The 19,934-nt window shown below is 44.8% G+C and overlaps 1 protein-coding gene across 1 annotated transcript; it reads right to left on the bottom strand.

Annotated features, from left to right (window-relative positions):
- Positions 1–15,445: 15,445 nt before the first annotated feature.
- eme1 (essential meiotic structure-specific endonuclease 1) lies at positions 15,446–19,647 on the bottom strand (the record flags this gene model as incomplete). Its single annotated transcript, XM_080542273.1, has 8 exons — positions 15,446–15,622; positions 15,726–15,915; positions 16,052–16,167; positions 16,960–17,092; positions 17,302–17,423; positions 17,816–17,905; positions 18,196–18,323; positions 18,873–19,647. The coding sequence occupies 8 exons, from the start codon at positions 19,645–19,647 to the stop codon at positions 15,446–15,448; spliced, it is 1,731 nt and encodes a 576-aa protein (XP_080398399.1).
- Between the last annotated feature and the right edge of the window lie 287 nt (positions 19,648–19,934).

A 19,934-nucleotide genomic window follows, 5' to 3' on the forward strand; every position in this document is an offset into this window, starting at 1 on the left:
AGAGCTTGCTTGGGGGAAATGAAGTTCAAGTAATCTCTATCACCCTCTGATGTTCATGTAATCCAGCTGGAGAATGAAATGGAATAGGAATACTTATTGGAATACTTGTTTTTCCGCCGATGTCTACCTGCACCTTCAGTAGACAGGTGGCTTCTGACAGGGGGGTAAAAACAAATGGTGGAGCCTTCTGCAGACGCAGTCTCCTAATTAAATATGGCACCTATGGGACTTCCTCCACTTCTCAGTCTTCATCAGCATCTCTGAAAGGCAGTCAGACGACGGGCATTCTTCCAGCACCGCTGCTGAACAAATACTACTTTCCTCTCTTCATGTGGCTCTGTCCTCCTCTCTCCTCCTCTCTCTGTTGCTCCTACCATGCTGATGGTACACAGGCCTCCTCTCATTCCCCTCATGCCCCCCCAGCCAATCCTGAAACGTTTAGCTTACGCAAAGGTTAGATTTTCGCAACACTTTTATGCATTTCATTAGCCGTTACCCTTTTTTCTTTTGTGGAAGATTTTCCAATTCACTTCTTTGAGAATTGAGTGAATTCAATTTAGAATTGACCCCCAAGGAGGGCAGTCAGATCCCTTCATTATGACTGATAGTGAAGGTAGCCGCGGCATACTTAGGGTAATCTGACACTGTTGAATAGCGGAATTTGTCCGAGAGACATTGCTCACCATGTCCAACACAACATAAATACTTACCTGCTGCCCCTGGAACGATACAACCTCTATGAGACACCCTATCTATCAGGGTTCTGATTGGCTCATAACACTTAGCTCTCTCTCTCTACTTAAACAGGAAATATGAGTCTGGTTCCCTGCGCCATCTGGTCCCTGTGAGGGAGCTCTACCAATCACAATGACAGCGGGGACACTGAACACTCGTGACGCGCCGGTCAGCCCCGAGACCCGCAGATTGGACGGGCTCGGGTCTGTAAAAAAAATAATAGTGAGATCGGGCCGGGTTTGGGTCAAATTCTATGGGTTTTATACCATGTGGCACCGCTGGACTGGCCATACAATCTACCTGCCCACTGGCAGGTGGGCCGTGCTAGTTTTGGGCCGGTCGGTGCAAAAGGGGGTGCCCAGAAAATTAGGGAGAAAAAAAGTAAGAAGCTAGCAGAGGATGCCTCAAATTGTCAGAAACTGACAGATATGTTCTCTGGATCGACTGTGGGGGCTAGGCCTACTACAGATACAGCAGTCATGTCTCATCACCGTGGAGTACGTCAACAGTGAGTGAGTACACTGGTTCACACTTGCATTGGTATACTTGCTGTCCATGTCACTTACTCCGCTCTATAGTTTTTTTTTTTACAAATGGTATATTCAACAGACTGCCAGCATGTTGATCGGCGGTGTCGGACCAATTGTGTTGGGCCGGTCTGAGCCACATGGCAGGGCCTAATTTTTGTCCCAGTCCAGCCCTGCCATGTGGTACTATGTTACGGATCGGTATTTTGTTTCCTACTTTCTAGGCTTAGCGGATTCCTCTCAAATTAAAACGATAAAAGATTCTATGTTCATTCGGATTTGTATTCCACTTGTTTGCACTAATGCCTGTGAGTTTGGGTCGGTTTCGGACCATTATTTTATCTGCATGACATTCGGTTCGAGGCGGGGCAAACTGCACCAAACTGCAGGGCGGGTGCGGGTCCATAAATAGCCAGCCCGAGCATCACTACTGAACACCGTCCATGATGATCAAAACCTGGGCCAGCCAGCAGAGGCAGTCTGCAAACTGTCCTCTAAACCCTTAGATATGACTTCAGGTCAGATCATTTCACTCCACACTTGCCACAGCAGCTCTCTAGAGTGACCTAAACCCTAAGGTCACAACTGGAGAGATGAGCGATTAGCATCAGCGCAGTTTCAGGCAGATTCCTGATTATATTCCTCCGCTCCGAGGCTCAAGGCTCCTCTCCAATCATCTGAAGTAGAGGTGAGGGAGGTATGTCTGTCTGGTCTAGTGGGTTCCTTGACAATACTGTGTGCACGTGTGTGTGTGTGTGCGTGTGTGTGCGTGTGCGTGTGTGTGTGTGTGTGTGTGTGTGCGTGTGTGCGTGCGTGTGTGTGTGTGTGTGTATTCCGGGAACTTGTCAAGCGTGAAGATGTTTTCTAAGCATTATTCACAATTCAGATCACTCTGCCAATATTGACATTCTGATAAGATGAATTGAGTTTATGAGGCTTCCTCTGAGAAGGATGCCAGCACACCTTTGGCGGAGTCAGCAGAATAGCATCAAACTAACCACATTTTAATGCATCTCAAACTGCCAAGGTCAGGGATAAGCAAATGAAGTGTTGCCTGAAGGGCCTTCTCCCCCACCCCTATACTCTCCCAGTTCTGGTCTGGCGACCAGACACCATTAGAATAGGCTAGGTAAGGTCGACTGAGCCTGGCACTCGCCATAGGCTTGTGTTAAATATTCAGCATCTCAGTAGGCATCCCCTACAGTAATTGATATACATGTATCAGTGGTTGGTGGTTATACCCTCAAGCACCCCATCTAACACCTCACCATGCTTCGACACAAAGAGGCCTCATTACACGCTGGTTACATGCTGGGAGGGGAAGGAGAATAACGTAACACCGACCCTGAACGGGCAGATCAAATTGAGATCATCTGTGGCTCAGGGGGGTTTCCGAACAGGAGCTGGGGGGGAAAAGACTGTAGATCTCCAAACGCTAACGTGGGACTCCCTGACTGGCAACAATGGCATGGCTGATATGAATGAAACTGCTTTATGGATTTTCCACTCATCTGGATTCTCACACAAAGCCATAACAATATTGAAACTGTTGTTGTTGTTGTTGCTGCTTCTGCTGCTGTTGTTGTTGTTGTTGTTGTTGTTGTTGTTTTTAGCAATGGCTCCTGGTCAGAGGGTACTAGCGAGATGTGGGTGAGAATTGCATCATGGGATTGTTGACATTCAATTTTTTTCTAGGAAATGTTTATTGGTAGAATCAAAGGTCTACAGAGAGGAGGAGGGGCATGCCTAGAGTATTTGTCTTTGTTTCATTTTCCTTTTCTCTACCTCCCAGAAATAATAGGAGAGAAATGTTAAAGGCATGTTTTGTACGGAAGTAGCCCCACTAGAACAACACCATCCTACAGTGTCTGCCTGCTGTCGTGACCTTTACAAAAGCCAACCGGTCAGGGGTGCACCTCCGAAAGCTGAGGGCTAATTTGTCGACGTCACATAAATGATGTTTGTGGTTCGGGTGCAGATGAGTGATCAATGTGGCGAAAAAAGGGCAGTCGATGAGGTATTGAGTGGTCCTGCTGGGCCATCGGTTGATGGAATTAAACGCATTTCTCCAATGGCATGATTGTTCAAGGTTTACTAACATTTTTCTCTGGAATGGACTTTATTGTGGTATTAGTTGCAACTACCTCCTACTGCATTGAGAGCGTTTAGACCCCGCTTGGCTAAAAGTCGATGAGTGTAAAAGATTTCTTGCTTTAGCTGCTCTGGTGATCTGTGTGACAATAATGTATTGGTGTTCAGAGCCATGTTTCTCTCTCTCTGCTAGCTCTGCCTCAGGACAAATACATTAACTAGATTACCATGCTTACCGCGGACAGGTCTGAAATAAAAATGAGTCTAGTGTGGAATGTTATCACATAGGTTCTGGCCCTTTAGTGTCTTCTGTGTCATTGTTCTCTGTGTTGATTTACACCTCCTTTCACGCACACGCATGCACGCCCTCACTCACGCACTCACTCACACACACATTCTCTCTCTCTCTCTCTCTCTCTCTCTCTCTCTCTCTCTCTCTCACACAAACACACACACACACACACCTTTGCCAGGAATCCATGCAGTGGACCCTGTAATATGTCATCAACGCAGGCGTCTCAGAGGGCTGATCCACAAACACATCTCGTCTCATTCCTGTCCTATCACAAACAGGATGACAGCCAGGCGTCAATCATCTGGGAAATTGTTCTTCCTAAAGACCCAGAGACTTGTGACATGTTTGCTTGTGTTTGGAGCTAGGTCACGTTCAGTAGGCACTTATAATAATGTTCTCAAGTGGAAAATGGAAATGGGTGTTTTCACTGGGTGGGGAAGCTCGGGAAGATTCTTCTAGACACTTCTTCCATTTCAAATCATATCCATTCATCTCAAGTGTCACGCCTGCTGAAGGTGACACTTTTGATTTGGCATTGTGTCGGAGAGAATATTGACAGACAACCTGACTTGGTGTTTGTGTCGGTATGGACTAAAAGTCCTACAAGAGGCCTGTTGCTCACAGAGATGAACGTCAAACAGTACCTGCTTATCATTGGTCCTCCCAGTGGGACCGTATGTCACCTATCAAGAGGGAGAGAAGGACAAAGTCTTCAGAAAGAATCTATTGACTGACTGGAGGTGTGGTGTTGTAGCAGTGACAAAAAAACAGCCCTCCCTCTTCATTTCTTTTCGCTGCACTATTCATGGTTGGGTATTGTCTTGTCTTGTCCAGGATTGGTGCCAAGTCTCATCGGGCGACTGGCGAAGCTGCCCGTTTTGGGACATGTGCATTGGAACTCTCCATTTGTTGTGCATATTACATTAATGTGTGCAAAGCTGCTCACCATCCTCATTACTCCCTGTAATATCTCTGGGCAGAACGGGGCTACTTAGCAGAACTCATCAACACTTAATATGCATCATGTAGTGTGGAAACGCACCAGGGGAGGCTGGTGGAGGCAGACATGCACATGGGAGGACGGGCTGATTGTAATTCATGGAATAGAGGAACGGTATCAAACCGTCCAGTTATGCTCACTACGGCTGCTGAAAAATCAGCAGTCGCAGTACTAGTTACCGCGCCTAATCAATATGCTTCCTGTCCGAAAACGCTTGCAGACATTTTTTTTCTCATGTCATTTAGCCATTTCCCCTAGAGCTAGGAGCCCGTTTATAGCTTCATAGAAACTGAGCCATTTGGAATAATGGGAGCACAAAGAACGCAGGTCAAAGCTCTTTTTAATATTAAATTAGAACAGGGTATTGAGTCACGGGTATTAAGTCAACTGAGGGGTGAAATTTGCGGAAATAGGGCGGTAATTGGGCTGCATGCTTTTACTCTCGACATTTCTTTAGGCGCATGGAGAGAAGCAGCACTGGTGTGTACTACCTTACTTCTCTACTTCTGCACTTGTCTGAGAAATCCTGAGGCCTGGATCTGTCTATTCACTCCTTACTAGTGTGTGTGTGTGTGTGTGTGTGTGTGTGTGTGTGTGTGTGTGTGTGTGTGTGTGTGGGTGTGTGTGTGGGTGTGTGTGTGTGTGTGTGTGTGTGTGTGTGTGTGTGTGTGATTGAGAGAGATAGAGGGTGGAAGGGGAACTCTCAGCAGCAATAACGGATAAGCCGTAGATTATTATCATTATAAGGAAGGACCCACACTGTCCTTGATACAACTCAAGTAGAGTAACATGTTGAGTTGGATGCAGGAGGTATTTCTTTTCATGGTTCCTCTCTAATACACCAACCTATATTTTGATATTGAGCTGTGTGTGTGTGTGTGTGTGTGTGTGTGTGTGTGTGTGTGTGTGCGTGCGTGCATGCGTGCGTGCGTGCGTTTTAAGCAGCAGGTTTTAGTGTCCAACTGTATCAGCTGCCATTGACGTATGAGAGGAACTCCGTCTCTGAGCTGAAGCTACCTGTTGTTTTTGCATGTGTTTTACAGCAACTGTACTGTATGATAGACTGCCACTGAACGACAGTGTTGTAGTATACTGGGGACCACTGATAAGAACATAGAGCATATAAATAAACACGGGTAGTGTGCAAACTCTGACAGCAGCATACAGAAGGCGCCATAGCCAATTGGTTGTGTGTTAGTCTTGCTGTGACCATCAAGCTGTATCAAACAGATAACCATGCATGGTTAGTGTTAGCGCGAAGATAACCTTGTTATCACCTGTCACGTCTATAAAGTGTCACTGTTCTCACGTGGGAAGATGCAGACCGACTGCAGGCTTTCGACTTTCATTTTGGTAAGATAACCTTGCCTTTGCTCTCAGATACATCCTGTTCTCCTAAGACGACAGTTGTACGATGATAAGCAAAGTGCTCTATAAGGATGGCGGGTGCCAAAATGTGTCCGGGTGATGTAATCAGGTTTTTCAAATGCCATGACGCGTTCGTTGCTATGCTGACGCTAGCATTCCGGCATGCTAATTTCACAAGCTACGCTAATGTTACAGAGTTGGCTTGTTTAACAAACAAACCCACATCACATCAGCCAAAGTAGTGATCAATTCCATAACCGGATACTACTTATTTTCCAATCATAGCTAGCTAGCTAGCTCACTTATTTACTTATCATCTAGCAGCATGCCAGTCATTTGAACTATTACTGTCCCAAATGTACATTTGATAAGTATGTAGGCCTAAGTAAGCTAGCTCGCTAGCTATGATTGAAAACAAAGTAGTATCCAGTACATCAGTTAACTAGCCAACTTGGTAACATTAGCATAGCGTGGAGAAACAACAAGCGGTAGAGTTCCAGAATCCAGAATGCTCGCATCGGCATAGCAACGAATGCGTCATGGCGTTTGAAAGGACATATTTTGGCACCCGGACACTATTTGCCATGACAGTGCCACTCTTCTAATGTACCATTCTGGTGGTAAGAAGGTACAGTAGTCATAGCAACAACATATTTGAGACAAAATCTAAATCCTCAGTCAGTGGAAAAGCTGGGAAGTTACAGAAACATTGTTATGCAGCATCTGATAGTCACAGTTCAATTGACCTAGATCAGGGATTTTATATATGGTGTATTGCAGGGGTAGCCCGCAGGGACCGCGGAGTCGCCTGTACGGTATGTTCTAAAAATAGCGCTATTTACCATGAAGGTCCCTCTAAAACATGGGTCTCCAACACGTCGTTTGTGAGCTACCGGTAAAAAAAAGATGCAGTATATATGCAATAGAAAATTGTGCGTGCGCGAGACGCAATAGTTTTTGCAGGGTGAGATGTCTGCAGATGAAAGTAAGCAAGTTGAAACATTAGCAAATTAAATTGGTTCAAATTGGTCGTTATTATTGTGACTAGAAAGTGTCTTATTATAGTTCCATGGTGTGAATAACGATGAATTGAGAATCAAGGACCCCAATTGAAATAAGCCAGTGGCTTTCTTGGGTTTTTATCCTGTTAGTTGACCTTGTATGTAATATGTACTTTCATGTACCTACTTCTGCAAATCTTCTAATAAAGTTTTCAATCAATCAATCAAATAGTGTCAAAGAACTAGCAAGCTAGCTAGCTCAGAGGTGATGAGATGAGCTAGTCAGCTAACTGGATGCACTTTATTATTTTACTTTTATTCTGAAACATATTTTTTCAGACTTTTGTTCTGAAATATTTTTTGGGGTACTTTTATTCAGAAATTTAAAAAAAATCTGACTTTTATTCTGAAATATTTTGGAGGGGACTTTTATTCTGAAATATGTTGGGGGGACTTTTAATCTGAAATATGTTTGGGGGGACTTTTATTCTGAAATAATTTTGGGAACTTTTATTCTGAAATATTTTTGGGGGACTTTTAATCTGAAATATTTTTTGGGGACTTTTATTCTGAAATAATTTTGGGGGGACTTTTATTCAGAAATGTAAACAAAATCGGACTTTTATTCTGAAATATTTTGGGGGGACTTTTATTCTGAAATATTTTTGGGGACTTTTATTCTGAAATATTTTGGGGGGACTTTTAGTCTGGAATATTTTGGGGGGACTTATTCTGAAATGTTAAAAAATCTGACTTTTATTCTGAAATATTTTGGGGGGACTTTTGTTCTGAAATATTTTGGGGGGGACTTTTATTCTGAAATATTTTGGGGGGACTTTTATTCTGAAATATTTTGGGGGGGACTTTTATTCTGAAATATATATTTTCTGACTTATTCTGAAACATCTTTTTTTCAGACTTTTATTCTGAAATATTTTTGGGGGGACTTTTGTTCTGAAATATTTGGGGGGCCTTTTATTCTGAAATATTTTTGGGGGGACTTTTATTCTGAAATATTTTTGGGGGGACTTTTAGTCAGAAATATTTTTGGGGGACTTTTATTCTGCAATATTTTGGGGGGGACTTTTATTCTGAAATATATTTTTTCTGACTTTTATTCTGCAACATTTTTTTGCAGACTTTTATTCTGAAATATTTTTTTCCTGACTTTTATTCTGAAATATTTTGGGGGGGACTTTTATTCTGAAATATTTTTGGGGGACTTATTCTGAAATGTAAAAAAATCTGACTTTTATTCTGAAATATTTTTTGGGGGACTTTTGTTCTGAAATATTTGGGGGGGGACTTTTATTCTGAAATATTTTTGGGGGGACTTTTATTCTGAAATATTTTTGGGGGGACTTTTATTCAGAAATATATATTTTCTGACTTATTCTGAAACAAATTTTTTTCAGACTTTTATTCTGAAATATTTTTTGGGGACTTTTATTCTGAAATATTTGGGGGGCCTTTTATTCTGAAATATTTTTGGGGGGACTTTTATTCTGAAATATTTTTGGGGGGACTTTTAGTCAGAAATATTTTTGGGGGACTTTTATTCTGCAATATTTTGGGGGGGACTTTTATTCTGAAATATATTTTTTCTGACTTTTATTCTGCAACATTTTTTTGCAGACTTTTATTCTGAAATATTTTTTTCCTGACTTTTATTCTGAAATATTTTGGGGGGGACTTTTATTCTGAAATATTTTTGGGGGACTTATTCTGAAATGTAAAAAAATCTGACTTTTATTCTGAAATATTTTTTGGGGGACTTTTGTTCTGAAATATTTGGGGGGGGACTTTTATTCTGAAATATTTTTGGGGGGACTTTTATTCTGAAATATTTTTGGGGGGACTTTTATTCAGAAATATATATTTTCTGACTTATTCTGAAACAAATTTTTTTCAGACTTTTATTCTGAAATATTTTTTGGGGACTTTTATTCTGAAATATTTTTAGGGGGACTTTTATTCTGAAATATTTTGGGGGGGAATGTTTTCTATGACTACCGTATGTGAATGCACTAATTATACACATGTGGACCATAAAATGATGCTTTTGATATGTGAATGGAGGTGATGTGATACATTGATATATAGAATATACTGCTACTACTATAGTGAGCTTACACATTGACATTTGAAACAGAGCATGCTAATGAAGGATTCCTGAGTGTTTTGATACGTTATGTGAATGAATTTAAGTAATAAGATATGAGTAGATCTTGGCCACTTACATTTTTTCAAAGTAGCTCTCAGATGAAAAAAGGTTGGAGACCCCTGGTGTGTTGAATTTTTGAGTCCTCCGGTCCTCTCCTCTGTCCTCCACCCCTCCTCTACTGACTCAAAGGACATTGGAGGACTAACCATTTAGCAGACGCCTTTATCCAAAGCGACGTACAATTAGAGATTACAAGGACAGTCTCCCTGGAGTCATTTAGGGTTAAGTGCCTTACTCAAGGACACACTAGTGGTGGTGTTCCCAGGTGGGATTTGAACTCACCTGGTCACCAATCCAACCTGATCACCTGTCACCAATCCAACCTGATCACCAATCCAACTCACTATCCACTAGGCGACCACTACCCCACTACCACTACCTCCCTTTCAATGTATTCTCCTCCAATGATTTATGAGAAGGAAGCAAGGACGGAGGAGAGGACATGAGGAATCAAGTTTCTAACAATTGAGAAAGGGCCGAGGACTATATACAAAACACACCTCCTCATGGCCAGTCATAATGATTTGTCCATCTTTTCCATCACATTCATGCAGGTTGTTTTTGAAGATCACAGTGTTTGGCAGCCGTTCAAAAACCTGTCAGTCTTCAAGTTGAAACAAACTCCCACTCTGAGAAAAAGAAACGAGTTGGCACTTTTCACACAGTCTAGTAGTCCAACCTTGGCGCTGCATTATTCAAAGCAAATGTACCTACAGTGACTGCCATGTCAAAATGTTGTCCTCCTAATAGTTTGAAAAGAGCAAAATTAGCAAGTTACCAAGTTAAATCCAGAAGGACTACAGCAACATTACCCAACTTAATGGGGACTGTGCCCATGTCTCGTTGATAATCACCTCATTTGATGCCTATCAATCACTATTACACGTCTACAGATTGTATGAACCCTCCCAATGCTTCGCTAATAGAAAGTACATTATGTAGCATGCATTAGTTACCCGCAGTGAAGCTGAGGAGCATTCAGAGGAAGTGATGTATGGAGAGAAGTCAATGCCAGCGTCACTCCATCAATGTGTAATGGGCCAGAGATGGAGGAGTGGATACAGAGACAAGGGTCGCAGAGAAAGAGCAACTCAAAAAGCCAAGGATGCATACAACATTTATTTTGATTTATATGGAATGGAAAAAGGTCTGTGATGTGGTGGGTCTGAGCCACTGGCTTGAGCTATATATACACTTACTTCTTATACAGGGTACATACATTTATACACAGCGTGGGGTCTTGTGTTACCAATGGGTAGTCCTAGTTTGTGCATCTAAAATGCTGACAAGGGATTTTGTTTAAGCCCACAGCTGCCCATTCTCCAAAGACTGAATTGTTTGCATTACAATAGTAACTCCATCTGCTTCAGTCTATTATCTAACCAAGTGTGCGTGCTGCCTGCGTGCGTGCGTGTGTGCGTGCATGCGTGTGTGGGTGCGTGACTGCGCGTTGCCTGCGCGTGTGTGTGCATGCTTGCAGGCTTGTGTGGATGCGTGCATGCGTTTTTTATCTTTACCCCTGGCTCCATTTGGAGATGCTCCCAGGGGAGGGAGAAAGACAGAGCTGGGAAAATGAGGCATGATGAATGACACTCTCTCCCTCTGTCTTCCTTCCCTCTGTCTCTCTATCTCTCCCAGCCTCCCCAGGAGGGAGCAAAAGTGTGTCTTTCTCCCACGACCAAGCCTGTCATCCACTTCCATTGTGGAAATCACTGTCGACATAAACAGGGGGGGGGGATCCGTCCAAGAATACAGCCAGGGTGGAAGCACTGGCAGGCAGAGAGGACCTTACACACCGCCTCATAACATGTCACTCTTCTGTACAGCTCTAGGACTGAAGGGAACAAGACTGGCTGTGTTAGACATCATGGTAGTGTGTGATTTGTAAAGAGCATTTTCAATAGGAAACAAGTCTCTGTTAGGGAACACCAGTGGTTGAGGCGCGGTGACAATAGCCTACAATGTCACTGCAGTTGTATCATGGTTACAGAACAAGCCAGAGCGCCATCACACCTCAAGGCTCAGTAAAGCCTGGTACACACATAAAGATAATCTGGCCGATTTTTTGGGGGGCCGACGAAACAAAAGTGTGTGGGCGAAATTAACAAATCCAGAGTCCGATTGTGACGTGGAATGGAATGTAGCCAATCAGGAAGCGAGCTGACTGACGCGTCTTCTTCTTTTCGTTCTTCCGCACTTTATTTGCCCTGTCGCACATGGCTGCCTCGTACAGGTCAGTCAGGGTACTACTACCCTGATCACGTGAGATTTCTGGCTTGGGGGACGAGACTCTAGACTGTCATAGGACAGATCTTTATGTATGTGGTTTGTTGTATTGGGAATATCGGAGCACACCACAGACAATACGATCAAAACTGTTCAATCCATGATTTTGTATCTTCATGTGTTCAGATAAACGAGATAAAAAAATCTGTTATGATTTTGAAAATCTTTATGTGTGTACCAGGCTTAAGTCAGACTAATCGAGATATGAGATGCTGGGATCCGCAATTACAGTCCGGGTAATAAGTAATTCAGTGTGTGTGTGTGTGTGTGTGTGTGTGTGTGTGTGTTTGCGCCGGCATATGTGTGTGCGTGTGTGTTTGTGCCAGTATGTGTGTGTGTTTGTGCGCGTGCACATGCATACGTGGGTGAATCGGATATTTTGTCTCTGACTATGTAAGCTCCCAGGGAGGGTTTTCAACTCCAATATCAAAGGCTATTCCCAATTTGTTTCTTTGGATCAAGCAATCTGGACCGCCGCTGATTGGAATGTTAATAAAACGCCTCGGGGGGGTTGCCAGCGTGGAGTGAATACTGAACACCAGTTGCTGAGGCGGCAGGCAGGCAGACAGGCAGCAGCCAGTAGGCCCTCTCCCAGCCGGTCACACTCTGCTGCTGTGCTGTGCTGTGCTGTGCTGCGCTGTGCTGCGCTGTGCTGCGCTGTGCTGTGCTGTGCTGTGCTGTGCTGTGCTGTGCTGTAGCCGGCCACCGCCAAGTCTTCTAGTAACAGGCGGCTTTTAGGCCCTGGGGGAGGCCTGTGGTATCTGAGGAGCCAGTTACAAGTCAAAATATCAGGTGCAGCAGAATCGAAAGGCGAAGGGGCAAATGATGTGTGTTGACTGGGATTCAACACGGGGGGGGGGGGGGTCATGGTTACAGTGGAGTCCCACAGCAGGATACAGTTTCCTCTAGACGCTGAACTAATGTCAGTATTGAGTTTTCCCATTAGTGGTTGAGGTTAGGATCTGTGGAGAGGAGGAGGTTGACCCGAGATCGGTGCCCTCAGGCAACGTCTACTGACAGCCTCAATCCTGGGTCTGTTTAAAGCCGACGGCGTAGCCTTCGTGATTAGCACTCATGTCATGCTCTCTTCTCTGCGGCGTAGAGGCGGGGGGAGAGAGGGAGAGTGTGGGGCCCTTCATGCTGATGAGAGGTCCTGACTCCTGACAGTGTCTGAGTTGTGTGTTAAGCAAATGGAGAGAGATTGAACTGATTTCTGTATCGCAGCAATGACGCCCCCTACTCCTCCTCAGCCCTTCAATGGCTACCCACAGTGACAGACTGGCTGGGACTGGCTAGAGAGGAGAGGAGGGTGAGTGGAGAGGAGGATGGGTTCTGTGGTTGAGATAGGGAATGATAAGAAAGAGGGAGAGAGATGGAGAGATAGAGAGGGACAGAGAAATACATACTGTATTTGGTGAATACACACACACACACACACACACACACACACAGTTCCTCAAGTAAGACTGACATTATATCACACTTCATGGTCATACATTTTTAATTAAGCTGACAGAGGAATTCAAAAACCTCTATTCTTCTCAATCCATCCCAACCCACCGTCCCCAACGAACATGAGAGAAATTCTGACAGAAAATAAATCATTGGGATCATAGAGGAATCAATACTTTTTCTATATATGATTAATCCTTGCATCAGTGCCTGTCTCTCCTCACCTTGTTGGCTATATTCACTCTCAGAACTCAGACTCTCAGAAATTCTGACGCATTTCTATCGTCTGTCTCTCTACCACTGAATTTAAATCAGGTCCTTTTTCTTTGTGGAACAAGCCTGCCCCCTTCTGGCTCATGCACGTCACTACACACATTGCCATCATTTTGCCCGTGGCCGTGGCACTGATCGAGGATTAGATTAACCTCCCTAATTCTAACCATCAGGGACATGGTTGTACTATGTGGTGAGAATAGGATAGTAACTACCGGTGCATTCGTTAATACGCTCTGAGAGCGCCTGAGCGCACCCAGGGTGCTCTCTGACCGTTCGGAAATTAACTGATTTCAGTTGAAACCAGAGCGCTCGGAGCCCTCAGAGTAGATTTCCAGAGCATATTTATGAACGCACCCTAGGATAGTAATAATACCTGCGTGGTGAGTTCTGGTTCTGGAAGGGAATAACTGGAGTGTTTATACAGTATTCTGTGATGATATTCTCTGTTGACAGTCTGGTGGTCCTCTGTGGCTCAGTTGGTAGAGCATGGTATACTGAAATGTACGCATTCACTGCAATGTAAGTCGCTTTGGATCAAAGTGTCAGCTAAATGGCATCCAAGTCTACTCCACCGATTGGTCAGAGGTGTGTGAGGTAGGCCTTCATGCAGGTGCTGAACATCTGCAAAGCTCAGACATCTCTGGTGCTTGGTGCATGTCAAATTTAATCTATCAGCACTAACAGACAATTTGTTCGTTTAACCTTACCTAGAGACAAAAGTGTATGTTCTTCCATGGAGCATATTTAAACAAACTCTCTTCATGGAGCAATGGCTACCGTAAATATCACATCAAGGTACATGTACAATGTACATCAAACAGCATGTTCAATTAGAGTCTAAGAGAGACAGAGAGAGTGACCTGTACAGTTCTAAAGCATTCCCGTTTACATTCCTGTTCTCTATTCCCCAAACAATCACATTTGTTTGAAAGACGCTCAGAGGGAAAGGAATAATATGGCTGCCAATCAAAAGAGTTCTCTTCATCTCTCTCTCTCTCTCCCTCTGTTCTTTCTCCTTCCCTCGCTGTTCCGTTGTTCTCCCTGCATCCGGCAAGCCACGGCAAGCTCATCTGAAAAAACGAACGATGATGGAATGGATGCAAGCTTCTCCAGTGATGAAGCTAGCTCTGTCTGCCCAATAGTGTCTACTACTACATCTTCCCATCGCAAACAAGAACCCTCCCTCTTGCTAAAACACTGGACCAGAGACCGACAAGAATTAAGAAAAAAATGTATCTCTAAACCCAACATAGTTAGTCACCACAACTGAAACGTTTCCATGATATCCATGTCGACACCTAACCTGCAAGTTACAGTACATACTCAGTCCACTCAGTCCATCTCACCCCAAAAGGTAAAGAATACACACCTTGTGAAAAGTCTTATACTTAATATAAACTGTCCCGTTCTGCCTTCACGACCCTGGGTGAGACTTCTGCTCATCTCTTAAGCACATTTAACAGCTCGTTTACCCTCCTCCCCCACTTTTCTCTTTCATTCTCTGTTCCAGACACTCATCACTTTTTGGTCAGTTGCCATTTTGCTAATGCGCCGGAAATGAGCCGTGAGCAGAGAAGTGCCGAGTCAGTGGCGTTTACTGTGTGCCGCACTGGGAAGCCTGAACAGGCCCTCTGACAGTCACTGACAGGCACACTAAGCATTGAGAAAATAAAGCTCAGAGGTTGGGTTCAACAGTAATTTAATCCGTTGTTCATAACAGGTGCAGGTAATGCAATGTTAATGCCTTCAAATCTAATATAATGAGTTAGTTTACAGCTCCTATTTGTATCTAATTAGTTCGTTTCCAGCTCCATTAGAGAGTTTTGTTTTTGTTTTTGTTTTTTCTCCAAATAACCATCAATCTTGGTTTCATAAAGGTCTTTTATTAAAATGTAAACAAGAGCGACTTACCCGTGACACCTTTATGTAACATCAATATGTTGTGAAATATTGTTTGACTGCACTTGATAAAAGAAAATTATAATACAAATTTAAAGTAAAAAAAAAAAAAAGCTTAAACTCTTAATAATATTTAAAACACAATAATATATCTGTATAGTAAAATCAATGAGGCATGTCATAAGAATTGGGTTGTATCCAATTCAAGCGTCTAAAAACGACGCAACACAGTTTACTGAGTCCATCATGGAGATGATTTTTCAGGGAAGTTTAATTGTGTGACATCAGAGGTCACGCTGTGGAGTCGACAGTGTGCTCAGGGTTTGATGATGTCATAAGCAGAAAGAGGCGCTTGGAAAGCTCTGGGCCAACGCGGCGCGTGGTGGAGGTCACACCCTCGCCTCGGCGAATCAGAAGGTCTGACAGTAAAGAGAGCTTCTCACGCTCCGACTTGCATCGAGCATACGCCTGTGGACGACATATCACAGCACTCAGTACAAAAAGTGTGTCTATCAGAGTGTGTGTGTGTGTGTGTGTGTGTGTGTGTGTATCTGTGTGTAGTGTAGTTTACCTGGTTCAGTAGCTGAGGAGAGGGGTAGACAGAGAGGATAGCTGAGGCCATGTCTGGGCTAACTCTGTTGAGCTGTTGGATTTGTCTCTTCCACACCTGCAGCAGTCCTTTCCCAGCCTTGTCGACCTTCTGACCCCCAGCCCACTCACTCTCCAGGTAGAACGAGAAGCTTGTCTTCTCCCTCTCTCGTCTGGACACACACACACACACACACACACACACACACACACACACACAATAGAAAAGAGGGACAAAATAAAGTAATGAGACCAAATATGCTGGTAGGCATGTATAAATAACAAAGCTCACTTGGTCAGATCACTTACTTGAAAGGGGCTTCAGCTATTGCTTTGGTTATCATGGTGATGTGATCACAGAACTCCTTCCAGGTGGACAGGAAGCGTATCTGAACCCCTGTGTGTAGCTGCAGGTGCACTAGTGCCTGATGGTATGTTGGAGGACAGAGGTTACACGAGTAGAGTCAGACATGTGTATCTATATATACTATACTGTACGTATGGAATCAACTTTAGGTGTAAATCCTGCAACGGAATACATTCTCAAATTGGATTTGCACTGATAGCAGCAACTGCATACTGTATAGACAGATCCACAAAATAACGTTTTCAAGTTTGTACCCTTTGTACAAGAGAGCAGTCCCATCAGTGAAATAGCCTATTTTTGTCTACCTCCACTCTTCGCTGTGATTGCCTTTTCTATGTTCCAATAAACTTTCTAGTATGCCTGAGGTGTCGTTATACATTCTATTTATCGATCATTGCTCCCCAACAACCGCAAAATCATTAAAATACACTTTGCCCACAACCACTAAATGCTAGCAGCCGTGACATAAAACTCATTCAGTGTTTAGCAGTTAGCCATCTAGCATTTTGAGGTTACAAGCCAAGTGTCTTTTAACGATTTTTGCAGTTGTTGGGAAACAATATACTGGACCGATAAATATTTTAGAACGACACCACAGACATTTACTTGAAAGTTTACTGAAACACCAAAAAAGCAGCGCACATTGGAGATTGACACAAAATTGGCTATTTTACATTGAGATCACTGATGGGACAGCTTTGTTGTCTCCCCAAAGGAGCGTTTCTAATGTGTCATCTCCGTGGATAGCTATGCCATGTACTGTGTTGAATGCCATTTGGACAGTCTAATCCTCCTTTAGTGTGACAACGTAACGGTTCTGTCATCCAGGTGCTGGTGAGAGTCCACCTACCTCCTCTACTTCTATTCGTGACACCTCAGGTAACGCCTCTCCTCCGTCTTTTTTCCTCCTCTTTTTCCCCACCCTTTGCTCCTCCCCCAGGACAGCCTCACGGAACTTCTTCTGGCTCTGGGACTTCTGGGATCTGTAGGCAAAACACCATTTGTTTTTGTTAACATCATCACCACTAACCCAACGCTCCCCTCGCTCTCACTCTGATCCTAAAATGACCACCTAGTGCCGTCCCCCCCCTTCCCAGTCTCTCACCTAGAGTAGCCCCGCTCCCCACCTCTCTCACCTGAAATAACGTCCATCTACAGCCTCACCCGAGGCTCCCCTTCACACCCCACTCACTTGAAGTACTTCTCCAGCTCGATGACCACCAGACTGGGGGTCCTGCCGGGGTTGCGGGCCTGCAGAGCCAGGACCCAGGAGGTCAGAGAGGGGCCACAGTCTGTACCTCCACCCCTCTGCTCCTGGATTAGATGAGGGAGCGGGACACAGAGAAGGATGGAAGAGAAGAGAAGAGAGAAGGAGGGTAGGGAAGTCCAACGGTAGGGGGCGAAAGAAAATGTCAACTCATGTTTTCAAACCTCTTGTTTTTAAACAGACTTTTACTCAGAAAGGTTTGGGACCAACACACTGCAGGCCATCTCACACAGTGGTAGCCAAAACGTGTCATTAGTTTACCCCAGTAACCTGACTGTACAGCAGGGAAAGGAAAGGAATGAGGAATGGTATCAAACGCAGTGTGTTGAGACCATTCTTCATTCCGTTCCATTGCATTACAACAATGAGCCCGTAACTCCAATTTCCACCTCCACTAGCCTCCAATGCTGTACAGAAAAAGTACAGCCGGCGGTCCAACCTGAGTGTAGCTGTGGATCCGGCTGATGAAGTCATCCACTGGCATCTGCACCACCGTGCGTGTCTCTGGGATAGACACCTCCTCGCCTGTCTGCTGAGAGTGAAAGAGAGAACATATTTCTTCTGCAGAGGGGAGTAACATATAAAGATGTTTCCGGCTGTGTGTGTGAGAGAGAGAGAGAGAGAGAGAGAGAGAGAGAGAGAGAGAGAGAGAGAGAGAGAGAGAGAGAGAGAGAGGAGAGAGAGAGAGGAAGAGAGAGAGAGAGAGAGAGAGGAGAGAGAGAGAGGAAGAGAGAGAGAGAGAGAGAGAGAGAGAGAGAGAGAGAGAGAGAGAGAGAGAGAGAGAGAGAGAGAGAGAGATTTGTACAGATAGTCAGTCACCTGAGTGCAAGGATATCTCCGGACCCAGCTGACACTGCGAGGTACCGGCTGTTTCTCTATAGCACAGCTGCAGCTCAAAGCCTGGAGGGATGTCAGCAGAGTACCCCCACCTTCCAACTGCAACAGAGCTGCATGCACGCGCACACACACACACACACACACACACACACACATTTTAATCATTTATTTCTGTCCACATAGAAACAAGTATACAAGGACACAAATACTGAAGGCACAGATGGGATGCATTCACAAACAGACATGGACAATGTCTTTCACATACAACAGGACAAGACTCACGGGTACAAGTAACACCGTCTCCGCCACACACACACACACACACACACACACACACACACACACACACACACACACACACACACACACACACACACACACACACACACACACACACACACAATTGATTTTCAGGGGTCAAAGTCAACTACTTGAGGGCTTTGATAAGTTTGATTGTATATCTCATTACAGACAATATTCTCTGTCTAATTCGTTCATTTGGTCATTTGTCAGTACACTACACGCACGCACACACACACACATTCTCACACACACACACACACACACACACACACACACACATCATCAATACAACTTGAAAACCAGAGTCGCAATAAAAGTGTCTTGTCATTGACACAGGCTACCTCTCGACCACCCACCTGGATCCACACACGCCACCATGTGTCTGATGCACTCCTCCGGCCGCAGGGCTTTCGCTGCATCCGCCAGGGCTTTCCTCTCCGCCTTCTGCCTCTCCTGCTCCGACCTCCGCGCCTCCTTGTCGCCCTGCTGCTGCCTCTCCTTGGCCCCCTCCCTCCTCCTCAGAGCCTCCTGCCTGGCCGCCAGGATCTCCTCAGGCGTCCGCTTGGACGGCCCCCTCTTAGCAGGGGAGGTGGTGGTGCTGCCTCCGGCCCAAGAGGAGGGCTTCGGTGGGGGCCACACCTGAGGGAGAGCTGCTCCTGCTGGATCATCTAGACGCCCAGTGTGATACGAAGGGAATAAAGGTTCTGACTCAGAGAGAGCGTCCGGTGCCAGCAGCCCGAGCAGGTCTGAACAAGGATGATCAGAGGGGGAGTCCAGGGGGGCATCCTTGCCTTTAGTGACAGTGGAGGAAGCAGCTTTCAGACTCTCCTGTCTCTGTTTGAGTCTCAGTGCCAGGGGGACGTAAGGGGGCATGTCTTCCTCCTCACTACTACTGATCACCATAACGTCAGCCACCACGGCTATCCCTGCATCCAGCCTGCCCCCTACTACCGCTTCATCATCATCTGTAGCTGAAAAAGGAGAGACTTCTTCTGTGTCAGAGCTGTCCAGAACAACCAGATCAGGTGTATGATGGGTGTGGGAGGCGTGGCTTCGTCCAGGCTGGAGGAGATCATACATCACAGGGAGGTCCTCGTCCAGGTCGCTGGCTGAGTCACTGTAGCTGCCCATGGTGGGGGTCCACAACTCAGTCTGAGGAGGAGGGTCTGCAGGGAAGACAGAGAAGTTAGTGTCTATGGAGTCCTCTAAATCTAAAAGTTAGTGTCTATGGAGTCCTCTAAATCTAAAAGTTAGTGTCTATGGAGTCCTCTAAATCTAAAAGTTAGTGTCTATGGAGTCCTCTAAATCTAAAAGTTAGTCGTCTATGGAGTCCTCTAAATCTAAAAGTTAGTGTCTATGGAGTCCTCTAAATCTAAAAGTTAGTGTCTATGGAGTCCTCTAAATCTAAAAGTTAGTGT

The sequence above is a fragment of the Nansenia antarctica genome (assembly GCF_963989245.1).
Source record: "Nansenia antarctica genome assembly, chromosome: 11".
NCBI lineage: Eukaryota > Metazoa > Chordata > Actinopteri > Argentiniformes > Microstomatidae > Nansenia > Nansenia antarctica.